Consider the following 12,860-nt stretch of genomic DNA (forward strand, 5'->3'; position numbering starts at 1 on the left):
ATGACAAGCATGACACACTTTAACAACAAAAAATCATAACTTCTAGTTGTGACAGAACAGCTACTGTCAACAACTTGTGATCTGAATGGCTATCGCAACTGTCTCTCAACTCTATGTGTTCTCGAATTCATCCGCTGACGGTCCCGATGAGTAAGTATCCAATCACAGGACGTGTAAATGCCACGTTCAACGTGAGGCCTTACTGACAACAACTCATGATCTGATTGGCTATCGCAACTGTCTATCACCTGTATGTCCCCGTTCGCTTACAGTGCATAAACGCCTGCATTGTTGATTCTGAAGGCCTTGGGCAGATTTGGTACAGCATGGCAACAGTTCTGATTGGATACAAACTAAAACTAAAAACAACAGCACTGGAACGAGCATAATATGTCATGAAGAGAATATGAATACCTTTAGAGATTTAGGGAAGGTAAATTTAAAAATAATTGTATCCTTAATTATGATCATGGTTTCTGGTTATGTTAGGCCAGCAAAGAAGGCACACCACTGTTAAAATGATATCAGAGTCTTGTCTTGTTTTTTTGTGTCGTGTTACTCTGCACTGCTAGTGAAGAGCAGCATACTTGATCATTCTTTTAAGAGGCAGTCGGACATTAAATAGAGTTACACATAATATCCCCACGTGACCAAGCTGAAATTCCTAAACCGCTTGTGATTGGCTGAGCTGGCAGGCGGGGCGTGCGTACATTCAGGATGTAAACAACTCATCCATGAAGCAACACATCCCGTTCTTGCCTGCTTGTGTGACTCATACAAGCGAACACAGCGACTCACTTTGACAACCTCCACGAAGAATAATCGCAAGAAAAGGTAGACTCTCGATACCATATTTAAAGTATCGCACACTCTGAAAGATTGCAAACGCGTTTGTGGGTTTGAAGCTAGTAGTTGTTCGCTACTAACAATAATTCCCTTTGTTCTTGTAGTTCTCCCTTTACTGCGCTTCGCTTGGACTTTAAACGTTCACATACTGCTGGGCGTTCCTCAGAGCACGTCATTAATCAAGATCGGTTAAAAGTAGGGAGTATACCATTTTTTATTAAGATTAAAGTACCAATGATTGTCACACACACACTAGATGTGGTGAAATTTGTCCTCTGTATTTGACCCATCCCCTTGGGGAGCAGTGGGCAGCAGCGGCGCCGCGCCCGGGAATCATTTTGGTGATTTAACCCCCAACTCCAACCCTTCAATATATTTACAAAATGTATGTTGACTGTTGTCTGTCTATCTGTGCCTGTGGTGGCCCTGCAATGAGGTGGCGACTTGTCGAGGGTGTACCCCGCCTTCCGCCCGAATGTAGCTGGGATAGGCTCCAGCACCCCCCGCGACCCCGTTGAGGGACAAGCGGTAGAAAATGGATGGATGGATGATGTTGACACTGTCACGTAGGTGTTAGTTTAACAGAATGTTACTGTTATTAAACGCAGTGATGCAGAACTGCATTCCACAATATTCAGAGCTGTTTTATTGATTGCCTAACAAATTTCAAGTTTTGTTTATCACCGCACTGTTTTCCTTTCTTTTGACTTTTGATATTGCCATACAGTTAATGTACATCAGAGATCTATTCATTCGTCTTTTTTTTTCAACCGCTTGTCCCTCTTGGGTTCTGGAGCCTTTCCACAGCTGCACTCCAACAGAAGGCAGTGTATGCCCTTCACAAGTCGCCACATTATAGTCCAGCCCACACAGAGAGACAACCATGCACATTCACCTTAAGACACTAAAGCCAAATTTAATGTTGCACATATTGAACTTAATTGTTTATGGGCCCACATTTATCCCTGCACTATTGGTCTTATTTTGTATATTGCGGAGAACCAGCATCCTTTACAGTAAAGTTAAAGTACCAATGATTGTCACACCCATACTAGGTGTGGTGAAATGTGTCCTCTGCATTTGACCCATCCCCTTGTTCACCCCCTGGGAGGTGAGGGGAGCAGTGGGCAGCAGCAGTGGCCGCGCCCAAGAATCATTTTTGGTGATTTAACCCCCAATTCCAACCCTTGATTCTGAGTGCCAAGCAGGGAGGTAATGGGTCCCATTTTTATAGTCTTTGGTATGACTCGGCCAGACACTTGATTTTGGTCTATTTATTTTGTCAGAGTTACAGGAGTGCTCTGCTGTTTTTAAAGACATTCTGCAACATATCTAGTCAAAGATCTTCTCTAAGCCCCCTTTTACAATAATGTTATCTAGGCTATATCCCACCTAACCTTATCCTTGTCCACACACACACAAAATGCCACTGTTTAAAACCCCCTTCCCCCTCCGTCCGCCGGCGTTTCAATGTAGCCTATTGCCACATTTCTTTCAACACTAAACCTTGCTTACCTCACCATCAGCAGCTGTTAGACTGGCCCTATTAGTGAATCACACCTTAGCCATCATACATGAATCATATCTTGAATGGACGTGTGAAAGTAAACAATGTGATAAATAACATTGTACAACAATCGATCTAGGGATCTAGATATCTGGTCAGGACACTGTGCTTGTAGGCTGAAATTGGCGGTCGTACTTGACAGCTGCAACCACTTCATGGCTTCACATAGTACTCCCTCGTCCACGGGAGCCTGCATTCTCGTTGTCTCCTCTTCGACAAATGGACAAAGTCTTTCGCTAAGTAGAATCACAGCTGACCTGGACATTCAAAAGTTCTCTTGCCGTTCCTGTGGCACAACACACTCGTTGACACATATGCCACCAGGCTGCCGTTCTTCCAGGCCCTATCCAAAACCGTCGCTCAACATTGCTATGTTGCTGTCTGAGATGTGTTGTATCCAAAATAGCTGCAATCACATGTTTCCTTATTTTAAAGTATTCATGTGTGATTTCCACAAGTGTCTGTTATGACGCTAGCTGTGGCACGTTCTTTCTGACGTCACTTCCTGTGTGGAGCGTGGTCTTTCTGGTGTCACTTCCTCTCCGAACTCAGTTTGTAAACGATCGATGAGTCCATACAAAGCGAAGAGCGGGAGATTCAAGAAATACACGGCGCACTTACCGGTGTAAAAAATTATCCAAGGAGGGGAACCTTAAACAATGGTTTAGTGTGGCTGAAACGGGGCTTAGGCTAATTAATTATTCGTTTAAGGAGTTATCTGGCGTAATGTAGACAGCACTCTGTGGTTTTTAAGAAGCACTTAATAGCCCAGATGATAAAAAAGAGAGAACCTAAAAATAGAACCTTGAAGAGCACCACTAGTATCACTTAAGAATTTGAACAAATGATTACTGGCTGCATAAGTAAACGAGCTACAGCAACACATTAGTTACATAATCACTTGTGTAATGTGTAACAGCAAAAAAGGAGATGACTTTAGACATGTCCACACGAACATGGATACTTAATAATCGCATACTTATCTCTGTGTTTAGGCCTCTTGTCCACACGCAAATGCATAATGTTGTCTTTAAAATGCAGATTTTAGAAGTGTAGAGTCCCAAAACTCTCCGCTTTGCACATGCGTGTACATTGTACAAACAGAGACTTGCGATGACGTCACAGTTGTGCGCTGTCATTTCCAAAGCTCATTTCCAAAGCTCAACAACACTGTCTTGCTGGCTTTAAACCATGTAAGAGGACTTACTATATGTTTGAACGTAAACATGCTGCTATTTTCACTCAACATTAAAGGCCTACTGAAACCTACTACTACCGACCACGCAGTCTGATAGTTTATATATCAATGATGAAATCTTAACATTGCAACACATGCCAATACGGCCGGGTTAACTTATAAAGTGACTTTTAAAACTTCCCGGGAAATATCCGGCTGAAACGTCGCGGTATGATGACGTATGCGCGTGACGAAGTCAGAGTAACGGAAGTTATGGTACCCGTAGAATCCTATACAAAAAGCTCTGTTTTCATTTCATAATTCCACAGTATTTTGGACATCTTTTGCAATTTGTTTAATGAACAATGAAGGCTGCAAAGAAGACAGTTGTAGGTGGGATCGGTGTATTAGCAGCGGACTACAGCAACACAACCAGGAGGACTTTGTTGGAGCGCTAGCCGCACTAGCCGCGCAAGCCGCCGACCTCACCTTGACTTCCTACGTCTCCGGGCCGCCAAACGCATCGGGTGAAGTCCTTCGTCCTTCTGCCGATCGCTGGAACGCAGGTGAGCACGGGTGTTGATGAGTAGATGAGGGCTGGCTGGCGTAGGTGGAGAGCTAATGTTTTTAGCATAGCTCTGTGAGGTCCCGTTGCTAAGTTGCTAAGTTAGCTTCAATGGCGTCGTTAGCACAGCATTGTTAACCTTCGCCAGCCTGGAAAGCATTAACCGTGTATTTACATGTCCACGGTTTAATAGTATTGTTGATTTTCTATCTATCCTTCCTTCTATCCTTTATTTTTTTGTTTCTATATGCAGTTAAAGCACGATGCTATCACGTTAGCTCGTAGCTAAAGCATTTCGCCGATGTATTGTCGTGGAGATAAAAGGCACTGATTGTCCATTTTGCGTTCTCGACTCTCATTTTCAAGAGGATATAGTATCCGAGGTGGTTTAAAATACAAATCCGTGATCCACAATAAAAAAAGGAGAGTGTGGAATCCAATGAGCCAGCTTGTACCTAAGTTACGGTCAGAGCGAAAAAAGATACGTCCATCACTGTCTCTCAAGTCCTTCACTGTAACGTTCCTCATCTACGAATCTTTCATCCTTGCTCAAATTAATGGGGTAATCATCACTTTCTCGGTCCGAATCTCTCTCGCTCCATTGTAAACAATGGGGAATTGTGAGGAATACTAGCTCCTGTGATGTCACGCTACTTCCGGTACAGGCAAGGCTTTTTTTATCAGCGAGCAAAAGTTGCGAACTTTATCGTCGATTTTCTCTATTAAATCCTTTCAGCAAAAATATGGCAATATCGCGAAATGATCAAGTATGACACATAGAATGGATCTGCTATTCCCGTTTAAATAAAAAAAAATCATCTACGTCATCATACCGCGACGTTTCAGCCGGATATTTCCCGGGAAGTTTTAAAAGTCACTTTATAAGTTAACCCGGCCGTATTGGCATGTGTTGCAATGTTAAGATTTCATCATTGATATATAAACTATCAGACTGCGTGGTCGGTAGTAGTAGGTTTCAGTAGGCCTTTAAAGATAATTCGAATTGTGATTCTCACGTTGTGCGATTCAGAATCGATTCTCATTTTTAAAAAATCGATTTTTATTTTTATATTTTTTTTATAATTATTATTTTTTTTAAATGTATTTATTTATTTATTTTAAATTAATCAATCCAACAAAACAATACACAGCAATACAATAACAATGCAATCCAATTCCAAAACCAAACCCGACCCAGCAACACTCAGAACTGCAATAAACAGAGCAATTGAGAGGAGACAAACACGACACGGAACAAACCAGAAGTAGTGAAACAAAAATGATTATCAACAACAGTATCAATATTCCTTACAATTTCAAAATAGCAGTGATTAAAAATCCCTCATTGACATTATCATTAGACATTTATAAAAATAAAAAAAAGAACAATAGTGTCACAGTGGCCTACACTTGCATCGCATCTCATAAACTTGACAACACACTGTGTCCAATATTTTCACAAAGATAAAAGCAGTCATATTTTTTGTTCATTTAATAGTTAAAACAAATTTGCATTATTGCAATCAGTTGATAAAACATTGTCCTTACAATTATAAAAGCTTTTTACAAAAATCTACTACTCTGCTTGCATGTCAGCAGACTGGGGTAGATCCTGCTGAAATCCTATGTATTGAATGAATAGAGAATCGTTTTGAATCGGGAAAAAAATCATATTTTGAATCGAGAATCGTGTTGAATTGAAAAAAAATCGATTTTGAATCGAATCGTGACCCAAGAATCGATATTGAATCGAATCGTGGGACACCCAAAGATTCACAGCCCTAATGTCTAGTATGTCAAAATAAACATAATAGAGGTGTAATACTACCAAGTCATCTGTTGCTGCTTTGTTCAAACTTCTGATTGGACAAAATGTGCATGACAGCAGGTGTATGTGTTTGTGTGTAGCAGTGACGTGCGGTGAGGTTCATGGCTGGTGAGGCACTGACTTCATCACAGTCAGATTTACAAACATATAAACCCTAAAGAGTATCTTATTCACCATTTGATTGGCAGCAGTTAACGGGGTATGTTTAAAAGCTCATACCAGCATTCTTCTCTGCTTGGCACTCAGCACCAAGGGTTGGAATTGGGGGTTAAATCACCAAAAATGATTCCCGGGCGCGGCGCCGCTGCTGCCCACTGCTCCCCTCACCTCCCAGGAGGTGAGCAAGGGGATGGGTCAAATGCAGAGGACAAATGTCATTACACCTAGTGTGTGTGTGACAATCATTGGTACTTTAACTTAACTTTAACCTTACACATACAAACTGTAGCACACAAAAAAGCACATTTAATTAAAAAAACGTTATTATTAAGATTAAAGATTAAAGATTAAATGGTCTTACCTTTACTTATAAATGAAGTGCATGCGCCGCTGCTGGGCCACAACATTAGGTACACCTGCAGACTGCAGCATGGATTTCATATTTCAGTCATTCACAACTACAACACCAACATTATTGTTTTTGCACTTTTTGGCTTCTTATTAAATAACTTTTTTAAATAGATTCAATCTTGCACGTGGAAACTTTAAGTGTGGGCTTTAGTTGATATAACACTCCCATCAGGGGGTGCATTCTACGGCGGGGGTGCATTATCCGTCCGGCACAAGGAGGCGGGATTACTGCGAGCCTCAGCCAGTGCGTCTTCGCAGCCGTTTTATGATCGCTCCGCACAAGAAATATGTTACACACATACAGTTGTTCTGTATGTGTGTAATGTGTTCTGGTCAAAGGCTTCCAAAGAAGACCGGAGAGCCATGGTGGTGGCAGAAGTGGCAAGAAATGAGCAGGAACGCCTAAACATCAAAGCGGTGTCCCAGGGCCAGCAAGGTCGTTGGACATTGTGGGAAGGTCTCACAGACAAGACGATGTCATGGTCTGACCTGTGGAAGATCCCCCAAGCCAGGCTCAGCTTCCTGATCAGAGCAACGTACGACACCTTGCCTTGTCCCCGAAACCTCCACCAATGGTTTGGTGCCGAGGAGACCTGTCCCCTCTGCAACACCATCAACGCAAGCCTCCAGCACATCCTGTCGGGCTGCTCGACAGCGTTGTCGCAAGGCCGCTACAGATGGCGACACGACCAAGTCTTGAAAAAGTTGGCAGAGGTGTCAGAGACCTGCAGAAAGGAGGCAAATAGCAGACCTTCCGCTCCAGCCAGACATCTCATCCAATTCGCGAGGGCTGGGGATGGTGCCAAACACTCCCACCAGAGAGCTACTGCGAGACTCCTCTCACCAGAAAATGAGTGGAGCATGAGGGTCGACCTGGGGAAGCAGCTCCAGTTCCCCAGGGAGATCGTCGAAACATCGCTACGGCCAGACCTGGTCTTCTGGTCAGAGGCTTGCAGGACGGTTCTTCTGGTCGAGCTCACTGTCCCATGGGAGGGGGGGTTGGAGGCTGCTTATGAGCGGAAGCGAGCCAAGTACTCTGACCTGGCAGCAGAGTGCAGGGAGGCTGGCTGAAAAGCCGTCATCTGCCCTGTGGAAGTGGGGTGTAGGGGCTTTGTGGGTTCCTCAAGTGCCCGCCTACTCCGAGACATTGGATGCACAGGAGCGGGGCATCGGAAAGCCATGAAAGAGCTGGCCGAGGAGGCGGACAAAGCCAGCTTCTGGCTGTGGCTAAGGAGGAAGCATAAGAGTTGGGGGGAAAACACCTAGGACATCAGCAGGGGGTGGCAGGGAGACATCCCTGCCATCGCTCCGACACCATGAGACGTTCTGGGGTTAAAGGAGCGAAACGTTGATGAATGGTGGTCCCCAGCTGATGACCCGTTTATGCCCACAGAGGTGTTCGGTGAGGTGTCACAGCACACCTGTCAAAAGGCACTGGAGGAGGTGCGTCAGGCAGCAATGCCCAGCAGGAATTCCATCACCTGTATCTTGATATGTTGACAAAATACACTGTACATTATATACCTCAGCTAACTAAGCTATGGAAATGTATAATATAATTCATATAGCAATACGGTCTCACTGCACAGCAGGCCAGCAGTTAGCCGAGTCATTGCGCAATGGTGAGGCTCAAGTCAGTGACGTGCCTCAACTGGCTGCTGATCACCGCAAGTCTGTTCTCAGTATTTGAACAACAAATGTGAAAATTCAGCGATTTTGAATAAAAATAATCTAAAACTGGTGAAGTTAAATGGAAAATAACTTTATAGTATAATCACTGGATACATATAACAATTTAATTAAATGTTTTTCTTTTACATTTTTTTTCTTTCCATGATGGCACGTGAGGCCCCGCCTCACCTGCCTCCCCTGACTGCACGTCACTTGTGTGTAGACATAGACAGTTTTGAAACTACACTTGTGTGGATGGAGATTGTTTTTACCCCAAATATGCGTTTTGGAAACTCTCCGTGTTCGTGTGGACATGGCCTTAAAGGGGTGCCTTGGGGAACACCTCAGTTATGTGTATCACAAATTTGGACCCCACTGTTCTGTGTTTGCTAGCAAGGTTAAACTGTTAATGCAAGGATCTGCCAATGTGTTTACAATGGTCCAAGTTCATCAATACAACAAGCACTCTAGTGTTTTAAGGAATTTGGTGTCTAAAAGTTTCAAATTGAACTCGGGGGCCGGTATGGTGTCATTCCCGGGCCGGTTTTGGCCCCTGGGCCACCAGTTTAATAGCCCTGCTGTACATGTTCAAATTCAACTAACATGAAGATTGTATTTTGTTATTCTATGACTGGTGTTTATTAAACATTGACAAGTAGCCTGCTTCAATGTGTCCATAAACTTATACAATTATTAACTTTTATTTTTATTTTAGATCCAACATGAATCTCGGGGTTCCTCTTCTGCTCTGTCTGGCTGTGGTTTCTGCCTTTCCAATGTTGCCTCCGTAAGTGCATAAAAAATAGTTGTTTCAGATTTTTTTTTATTAGTTCATTAAGCATCTGTTTGTGTGTTTTAGACACTTGTGGACAAAAATCATCCTCACCCACCATTGGCCCAGCACTTTTTGTGGCGTAAGTTTACACCAGTCTACCCTTTTTCACCTTGTTGGTGAAAAATATTTATGCAGAATAAATACATCTATTCATCTCCATTTGGATGAACTTTTCCACTGACTCAACTTTTAAAATTATGAGGTCATGTGACATTTAAGTGATGAGGCAGTGTGTTTTTGATTGTGGCACCATGCAGACATGAGGGGTAGGTTTTTTAACCCTTTATGGCAAATGTACTGTTTGGTGCATTGTCTGCCTGTGTGTGTTTGGGTTGATAAAAGTGACTGATTATTTAGTTGGTGTAAAAGGCCCATCTTAAAATGTTTGCTATGGATTTCAGATGGAGCACTGCCATAATAATATTAGCTTCTGGACACTACATGGGCTCTGGTGAGTAATGTGCGTGCGTGCGTGCGTGTGTGTGTGCATGTGTGTGTGTGTGTGTGTGTGTGTGTGTGTGTGTGTGTGTGTGTGTGATATATTAAGAATGTAGGGAGCAGCACCAGGACCTCTTTGTTGCTTTCATTGATCTGTCGAAGGCTTTTGACACTGTCAACAGGGAGCTTCTCTGGAATATCCTCCTGAAGTTCGGCTGCCCACAGAAGTTTGTCAACATCCTAAGGCAATTCCATGAAGGGATGATGTCACGTGTGACTATTGGCGGCCAGGAATCAGAACCCTTTAAGGTGTGCACCGGTGTACGCCAGGGATGTGTTCTTGCTCCAGTCTTGTTTAATATCTTCCTCCTGTGTGTGACACTGCTGCTTCATGAGAGGATCAAGAAGGGCAGTGGCGTTACCGTCGACTTCCGACTTGACGGGAACCTGTTTAACATCCGGAGGCTCCAAGCAGTCACAAAAGTCACACCAGTGCAAGTCATCGAACTCCAATACGCAGATGACTGCGCAGTTGTGGCCCACACACCGGAGGCGCTGCAAGCTACCCTCTCAGCCGCTGCAAGTGCTTATGGCAGACTGGGCCTCTCTGTCAACGTGGCAAAAACCGAGGTAATATGCCAGTGGGCATCCACTCCTCCACCTCATCCACCAACCTTCACCATCGACAATAAACCACTAGCAGTAGTGGACTCTTTCAAATACCTTGGCAGCTTTCTCTCTGACGATTGCAGTATCGACAGGGAGGTTCAAAACCGGATCAAGCAGGCGTCAGCATCTTTTGGCAGACTCAGGGGAAGGGTCTTCCAGAACAAAGACCTTAAGCTACATACCAAGGTAGCGGTCTATTTAGCTGTGGTCATGACGACCCTCCTCTACAGCTGTGAAGCGTGGACCCTGTACAGCCGCCACCTCAGGATGCTGGAGGCCTTCCACATCAGGTGCTTACAATGCATCCTGGGGATATCCTGGAAGGACAGTCCCCCACACTGAAATACTCTGCAAGACCAACTGCACCAGTGTGGAGGCTATAGTCACCCAGCACCAACTTCGCTGGCTAGGCCACGTTATCAGGATGCCAGAAGAACGCTTACCACGCAAGGTGCTTTATGGTCAGCTTCATCTTGGTCACCGCTTGGCAGGAGGCCCAAAAAAGCGTTATAAAGATCAAATGAAGACTGTCATGAAGAAATGCGGCCTGAACCCGACCCAGCTGGAGGACACTGCAGTCCAACGTTCCACCTGGCGGCAGCTCCTCCAACAAGGAGTTCATAAGCTTGAGGAGGACCGAAGTGGTCAACGAGCCAGGAAGCGTCAAAGAAGGCATGAAGCCATTGCCACACCTGCACCCCCAGTCAGTGCCTTCACCTGCTCTGTTTGCGGCAGATCATGTGGATCACGGATTGGACTATTCAGCCACATGAGGACTCACAAAACATAGAGATGGATTGTCGTCATCGGATACGATGGACAACCTTAAGATAAGAAGATAAGAGTGTGTGTGTGTGTGTGTGATATGTTTAACCGGATAAAAGGGTCTTCTAATTAGCTATTTAGCTAATGGAAGAATGCACCCAACTATGCATGTACATTATGAGGATAGAACAGCCTTTTGAAATACCATTGCTGTCACATTAGCATACAGTTAATATATGAGTGTCTAATCAAGTAAATGTTTGCAATTTGCAGGCCTGATAAAGGGAATCTTTGCAATTCATCATGGCATTTCAATTCTTCTGAAATAGAGGTATTACAATGTATTTTCACTGTTTTTGTATTTTAATAAATGGTTGTACTTTATTTTTATCAAATGCAACTTCAAAACTAAATAGCTAACTAAGTTGTTTTCAGGACTTGCTCCCAGACATGGAGAAGAGTTGGCCTGACTTACTAAAGCCTACATCATTTGCATTTTGGTAAATGGATTATTGTTATTTGTATTTATTATTTATGAGTCATATGAAGTTCAAATTAGTAAGGTGTGTGGTTTTAGTTTTGCTCCAGATATAATACAAGGTATAATGTAATAATATAATTTGTGTGATTTGTTTTACTTCCCAATAGTAAATGTATGTTTTTCTTTGTGTTATAACAGGAAGTATGAGTGGTCCAAACATGGCACTTGTGCTGCTAAAGCACCCTCTCTTGATAGTCAACATAAATACTTCAGCAAGGCATTGGAACTGTACCATAAATTGGACTTGACTAGGTACTGGAACACTACTCTTTACTGTCTTTATTATAGCCCTCCATTTCACACATGACAATTTCTTTAGCACATTTTACAACTATATCTCTGTTATTGTAGCATCCTTCAGAAATTTGATATTATTCCATCTGAAAACTACTACAAAGTAAGTATGACTATTCATATTGAAATGTAAATGTACTTGAAGTGATTTTGAAACATTTCCTGACAAAGAATCAATGTTTCACATGTGTTAATTATAGCTACTATATGTTAGCTTTTGATGTGTAAACAGGTGAAACTCAAAACGATTCAATATTGTGCAAAAGTTTCTTTATGCCAGCAATTGGATTTCCAAGGTGAAACTAATATATGAAATAGCCCCATAACATGCAACTCAATATATTTCAAGACTTTTTTGGATATAATTTTGATGATTATGTAATGAGTTTTTGTATCACATAATAGTTTCACACTTAAAGTTGAACTGCTGAACTGAATGGACTCTTACGCTATGTTTTATTTGTTTGAATTTCGCCTGTATAATGACTACATGTTTGAATCCCTTATCGTGTCAAACAGTTGCAATCATAAAAAATTTATTCAGGTCACATTGAAAGCTTTTGCTTCTTCCTGCTTCTTTTCAGACAAACACCATGCTTCCATTTTTTAAATTTTATTTTATTTTCATATTACTATTCTTTTTTCAGATGACAATATTGGATTGGAGATGTTTATTAGGGCTGTGAATCTTTGTTAATACGATTCAAATCAATTTGATTCTTGGGTGTAACGATTCGACTCGTAATCGATTCTCAATTCAAAATTATTCTTGATTCAAAAACTATACTTTTTAATACCACTGGATGCCAGTTCTATGACAAGCTACATTCCTTCATAAAAAAGATAAACAGCTCTTATCAATGTCTATATTACTTTTAAAAAAAAAACTGGTTTTGTGTAATAAAATGCTTCCCAAACATTTGATTTAATAAAATGTAATACAAAAAATAAGGCAACAAGAGAAGTATCCAACACTTAGTATATCTGTACAGCAAATATGGGCATCTAAATCAATGATATGATTTGGCTGAATGGCTGGACAGGACAGATTCATGTTTTTAAATACATTTTTGATTTTGTTTTAAATGATTAGA

The 12,860-nt window shown here is 42.3% G+C and overlaps 1 protein-coding gene across 2 annotated transcripts in view; it reads left to right on the plus strand.

Moving 5' to 3' along the window:
• The first annotated feature begins 702 nt into the window (after positions 1–702).
• Positions 703–12,860, plus strand: part of rnaset2 (ribonuclease T2) — a 33,414-nt gene continuing 21,256 nt past the window's right edge. Inside the window, exons 1-8 of one of the 2 annotated variants that reach the window (XM_062026374.1) lie at positions 703–834; positions 8,940–9,011; positions 9,084–9,138; positions 9,461–9,510; positions 11,205–11,262; positions 11,367–11,431; positions 11,611–11,724; positions 11,824–11,869. In XM_062026374.1, coding sequence (XP_061882358.1) covers positions 8,947–9,011; positions 9,084–9,138; positions 9,461–9,510; positions 11,205–11,262; positions 11,367–11,431; positions 11,611–11,724; positions 11,824–11,869 — 453 coding nt within the window. In that variant the 5' untranslated portion in view covers positions 703–834; positions 8,940–8,946. Of the gene's footprint in view, positions 835–8,939; positions 9,012–9,083; positions 9,139–9,460; positions 9,511–9,679; positions 10,128–11,204; positions 11,263–11,366; positions 11,432–11,610; positions 11,725–11,823; positions 11,870–12,860 lie in introns of those variants that run through there. The other variant, XM_062026366.1, reaches the window with a different exon arrangement.

This window comes from Entelurus aequoreus, linkage group LG02, assembly GCF_033978785.1.
Source record: "Entelurus aequoreus isolate RoL-2023_Sb linkage group LG02, RoL_Eaeq_v1.1, whole genome shotgun sequence".
Lineage (NCBI taxonomy): Eukaryota > Metazoa > Chordata > Actinopteri > Syngnathiformes > Syngnathidae > Entelurus > Entelurus aequoreus.